Source organism: Hakea prostrata, chromosome 4 (assembly GCF_041222555.1).
Source record: "Hakea prostrata isolate BN-2017 chromosome 4, UWA_Hpros_2, whole genome shotgun sequence".
NCBI lineage: Eukaryota > Viridiplantae > Streptophyta > Magnoliopsida > Proteales > Proteaceae > Hakea > Hakea prostrata.
This window is the reverse complement of record NC_142603.1, coordinates 34,431,627-34,437,626: the sequence shown is the minus strand read 5'-3', so window position 1 is coordinate 34,437,626 and position 6,000 is coordinate 34,431,627. Positions and strand designations below refer to the sequence as shown.

At 38.0% G+C, this 6,000-nt stretch overlaps 1 protein-coding gene across 1 annotated transcript in view; it reads left to right on the top strand.

Moving 5' to 3' along the window:
- The first annotated feature begins 2,438 nt into the window (after positions 1–2,438).
- LOC149018723 (Pseudouridine synthase family protein) overlaps positions 2,439–6,000 on the top strand; it is a 39,448-nt gene continuing 35,886 nt past the window's right edge. Inside the window, 2 exon segments of the mRNA XM_089152875.1 lie at positions 2,439–2,619; positions 2,710–2,814. Coding sequence (XP_089009001.1) covers positions 2,480–2,619; positions 2,710–2,814 — 245 coding nt within the window. The 5' untranslated portion in view covers positions 2,439–2,479.

Genomic DNA, 6,000 nt, shown 5'->3' with positions numbered 1-6,000 from the left:
GTTTGATTTGGATGGCTCACAACTGTCTTCTTCCTTTACTTCGGGTTTTTTGACCTACAATATAGATTTTCGGATTAGGGTTGTGAGGGATTTCACACTATGGTTGTCCACATATGCTTTGACGGATGCCCTCTTGTCTCCTCACAAAATGGTTACCTCTATTGGATGCCCACGAGCCTAACCACTCCACATATGCAACCTTTCATTGCATGATAACAGTGGACATGTGTCTCCTCACAGAATAATTACCTTTGTTGGACGACCACATGACTTAGCCACTGCTATCACGGGTCACGTGGCTTTAATACCCATGTCGAATGGGTAGTAGCATGCACAAAGGATAAACTAGCCAATGCATCTAGGCACCTACCAATAATGTATATAGTTATCTAAGTGAATGCAAAGGCACTAGGGATAGTGGCTAAACCCACAACCCCGGGTAGATATACATGTAATGCATCACCACCCAATTCTCATGTATCACAATCCCAATCATAATTTGAGATAAAATGAATAATGAATAGGATATACAAATAAAATCAAATTACCACCCATGCATGCATGTCCTATTATACCAATAATAATAACACACACAACAATCATAATAACATGAAATGGAATATGAATAAAATACACAGAATACATAATGATGTATCCCTCACTTATCAATGACGAAAATATCTCCAAGAATCCAAGAAGATCCACAAATCAAAGTGTTAATAAACTACACAATCCATAGAAAACATGTAGGTTGAATTAGGTTTAAGTTAGAGACAGGACTAGGCATCAACAAGACCATCAAACACACACCCGAGCAAGGGCTGTTGGTCCAGACCCTCTAAGATCGGTCAACCACCCCCTAGGTTGCGAACCAAGTTGGCCTCTTCTTGCTCATTTTGAAACTCCAAATTTTGGGGGCTTTTGGGGCTTCAATGGAATAATCACCCTCAACACACTCAACAAAGTCTCCACACAAAAACCCCAAAATTGGTTAACAAAGTGTTGCCCGAGCAAGGGCTGTTGGGGCACACAATGGAAGACATAAATAGGCATTCAATTTCAATTAACTACCACAACCACCACCATCAATGCTAACAACCATCTTAATATCTTAAAAGAATAGTTGGAAGAGGGTTTTAGAGGTTTCCTTACCTCAACATACGATTATCTTTGTGATTTGCTCTTCGGCACTACAAATCTTGCAAAGACTCCACTAATTCCCAAGCTTTTCTTCTCTCCCAAGCTCTCAGCCTCCAAGAACATAATATACTTGTGGTGAGGCAAAATAACAATAAAATAGGGTTTCAAGCATTAAATTCCCGAAACTCCATTTTTTGGGTAGGAGGCGGTCAGTTTGTTAGAATCAACTGCCTCCTGGAGACCGCCCCTATAACTTCTTCATCCAAAAGCGGTTTCCATTGGGTTTTGGTAGGGAGACTTCTCTAAACATGCTTGACTCAATGATATAATTTATCTTGGCATTGAAGTCTTTTAATGGGTTAGGATTCTAGGAGATTTTATAGCTAAGCTACTAGGGGATGATGTCTGGGAATATAGATCTTGTGATACATTGATGCCTTTGCCTCTTGTGTCCTATAACTAGAATATTCTTATTAACCTAACGTTGATTTTGGCAGGCAGCTTAGAATTAGGGAATCACCTAAGTTGTTAGATTTTTTTGCCTTGTACATAACTCAAGAGCGGTAATGATGAAGATTGGAGAGACCTCTGTTCGTGACCACCTACACATGCTCTCTCTTGCTTTCAATTTTGGGGTTAACTATTCCCAAGCTAAATACATCAGAATAGTAGTAGGGTTATTAGATTTTGGTGAATGGGACTTGTTGTTGCCCAAACTTGTCAAAACCATGGCCTTTGGAATCTTTCATGTTGCTATACTCAATTCTAACTATATGGCTAAGTCTGACAGTAGGATAGCCTTTAGGAACGATGGTTTATCTATAACTATCCTAAAATCTTATCTATTTGGCGTAGATAACTTGTGCTAGTTAATGAAATCCTTTTGATGTTCTAACCCCCCCCCCCAAAAAAAAATGGCAGAGTTTTGGTAAAGAACATTTTTTAGGGTTTTCAAAATCCACTGCAGCTTGTTGGACGGTTGGACCTTTTCATTTACGGAAAAAATAAAAACATTGTGTTTTTTTTTTTTTTTTTTTGGATATGAGGTTCATCCAGGCCAGCTTGCGTGCACACGATTTACATCCTCAAGGGAGCTTTTTTATATTAATGCGGCCGAGTTGGTGCGAACCCAAGACCTCCCTTAGGGAAGTTGGATCTTTAACCGCTTTAACATACTACCTGGCAAAAAAAAAAAAAAAAACATTGTTTTTCTTTGGGTGAAAAAAAAATGCATTTTTAATTTATACTATAAGTTAAATTAAATAATTTAAAAGGTGAAAATTGCTTTTGTCAAGAGCGCGAATGCCTGAATAATATTTCTTTCGAATCCTTTGAAGGAATGCTAGCTTATGGCAGAGGAAACTTGCTAACAGCTGTAGGACGGTTTCAGATCTCCGTGATGGAAAATCAAACTGAAAAGATCGCTTATACACACTACAAACATACGGATCACTGCAAGGACGCGAGATGGACTTCAAGGTGAGGTTTATGTATGCCATTCGATATAATTTTTTTGTTCTTTCTCTTTTTGTGAATTTGCCCAAATTATTGGTGTTCATGTTTTGGCAGGGAAAGTTTTCAGTTCATGTATGATAGGCCATGGCAACAAGTTACTGATTTCTACTCGAATCTAGTAAACGGCAGATTTTCCAGTCTAAATTGTCTGGAGTTGAGGTGCGTCTTAAAGTAAATTATACTTTTGGATGCTTAAAGCATGTTTAATGTCTTTAATTATTGGCTGTTGCTTTGGGTTATCTACTTTGCCAAAGTCATTTATCTCTTAGAATTCTATACGGCTTGCTGCTACTGTATGTGAGTCGGTCGTTTATGACTTGGTCTTTTGAGTGAACTGTTAAGAAAGGTATTTGAATAGATCTGAAGTCTGTAAATATTACTGATTTTCACTCCAGTTTCTGTTTTTTTGCCCTAGAATTTTTCACTACCTAGGTAGCTCGTGATATAAGCATATTGAGGAATTCTTCTCTGCTGTCCTTCAGTTCTTGAGGCCTAGACTCAGACTAGTGCAAAGCATGGTTTTCAGGGCGTCCACAAGGGTAGTACATTAAACACCGTAGTTGTCTTACTTTCAGTGGTCCCTTCCAGTGTCTTGGGCTGCTTAGATTGTTACCTTGCGGCCTATGCAAGCCATACCTAACTTGTTCACCAAATAACTTGTCCACCAAGTTATGGACCCTTGGTTATGAGTTGTAATTAGGGTTGTTGCGCACTATACATATGAGACTAAAATAAAATAAAGGCATTGAGTCTACTCACATTGAGCAAAGGCTCTTCTCCTTCTCTCTCTCTCTCACTCTCAATCCCTCCTGGTTCTTGTTTTGTTTTCATGGTATCAAAGCAACCCAACCCCATCTACTGGAAATTACTCCTACCCCATTCCGCTTGATACTTTGGCCCCTAGTGCACCACCCTTTAGCAACCCGACCCCATCTACTTGCGCACAACCACCATTTATTTTTTTCCTCCCAACTAGTACCCTTAAAGCAGTATGCCAGGAAGAGCAAACATTGTTGGACTCAAACAGCTGGTCTGTCTTCTACTGCTATGCCGTCAGTTCCTTCTGCGTCGCCGGATCTTGATGTTCCCATTGCAGTCCTGGAAGATAAGCGCATTCGTACCTGCCCACCCTGATATCAAGCTAATATTGTTTACCCAATTCAAGGTTATGTTACTAAAACCTATTTACCCACTCATTTACCAAGCTTTAGCTGCATCTTCATTGAATACTTTTATTCCTACTGCTGTTGATGACGCTCTTGGTCACCTTGGTTGGTGTGCTGCCACGAACGAAAGGTCGTTGGTTGACTTACCACCGGGAAAGAGTTGATTCTATGTCGATGGGTTTATGTTGTGAAGCATTAGTCTGATGGGAGTATCGAGCTCTTGAAAGCTCGCTTAGTGGCCAAAGGTTTTTCTCAAACTTGTGGCATTGATTTTTATGAGACCTTCTCTCTTGTTGCGTGTATCCAATCTGTGAGGGTATTGTTATCTTTGGCGGCTAGTCTTGATTGGCCTTTGTACCAGATGAACGTTAAGGGGTTGTTTGGAATCCATTTTTTGCCCATATGGGCAAAATGGGCAATATTCATTTTTTTCTTGTGCTTGTGCCCATTTCTCATTTCTGGCTGTTGACATCTTGTTTGGTTATAGTAGAATGGGCACATGCTTGTAGCAAAATAAGCACAAAATCTTGGTTATAGTAGAATGGGCACGTGCTTGTAGCAAAATAAGCACACAATCTTGTTTGGTATGCATAAAATGGGCACTTTTTTTTAATAATAAAACCAACTTAACAAAAGTTAAAACACATCTATTTATACTTAAACCAACAATCGTTCACAATACCATAAGTATGTACACAATTGCTGACAATAAAATTACAAACTCAAGAATAGAATGTACCTCCTATTGTAGTTAAAGAAGTAATGAACAAAAAAAAAGAGGTATGATATTATTTCATAGAACAGTGTACCTCCTATTGTAGTTAAAAGAAGAAAATTAACAACATGAATGCCAATGGGATCGAACCATAATACTATAGAAATTTTCTAGGTACTCTTCCATTTGAGCTAAGGATTCACCTACAAAAACACATGGTAGATCAATCCTAAAAGGTCCAAATTATGAAAAACACCTTTCAGCCGCCCCCGTTCATATGTCGAAATCTGAAAGCAAATTAAGCCAAAATGTCAAAGTAGATCATAAAGAACTCTTGCTTGGAGGCTTGGAGGCAAATCAGTTTAAGAAAAACAAAACAAGTATAAATATCTCTATACTCACGTCAACCTCCAAACTGTCAAAGGAATTCACAAGAACCCAATCTGCTTTATCTATATTGGAGAATTGACACTGCATGAATGGGAAAACACTGGACAGGAATAGAATATTTGGACCATGAGAGGTAAGGAGGAGTGGAGTAAATGCATTTCCAGGGCCAATTAGACAAGATGTTTCAATAATAATAACTTTATGGCCCTGATACATGGAACTAGTTACATTGTTTTGCAGGGTTTCAGTAGCTTTGTGAATAGAGGCTCAGCAAATGTTATAGGCTGGTGAAGGAAGAGTTTGGACCACAGTAAGACTCCAGTAAATGCACAGATGCAGAGACAGTATCATGTAAACTATTTCAAGAAGTCCTAATATTTAATTTTTTAAATCAATAACAAGATACACCACATCTTACCAAAAAAAAGATACACCACATGTGAACAGACTAATTTTCAAGAAAACATGTCTTACATATAAACAAGTGAAGCAAGAAGTACTAATTCGTACCTGATAAACCACATTAAAGTAACCAAACACACATGATATTGATTACTAACAATTTTAAGTTTAGGTGAAGGGAATATTCTGGTTGAAACACATCACATGATATTGATTACTAACAATTTTAAGTTTCACCTTCTGGTTGAAGGTCTGTAATTTATCAGGGAACAATCCCTCAAAAGATGATTTACAGGGCATGCAATGCTAGACTAGGATCAATGGATCTTTTTCAGATTATGGTGGAACTCAAAACAGTATCAGAAAGATGATCAACCAGCAACCAAGAATGCAAGTATTAATAGTTAATTTTCAAGCTAGAACAAGAAAATTAGAAACTAGGACTGAAATAAAAACCTTTTGTGAGAATTCTACCAATCTACCAATTCATGTATCAGTTGGGACATCTCAAAACCAGATTTAGAAATCATAGGATGGTTTAGGATGAGGTCTGATGTTCGAGTTTTAAGTTCGATGAGAATTGAGATTCAAAAATTAGAGTCAGGAATACTCACGATCACAAGTTGAAAAATAATTGAACAGAAACCAGAAATCATTAACTTGAATCAGTGA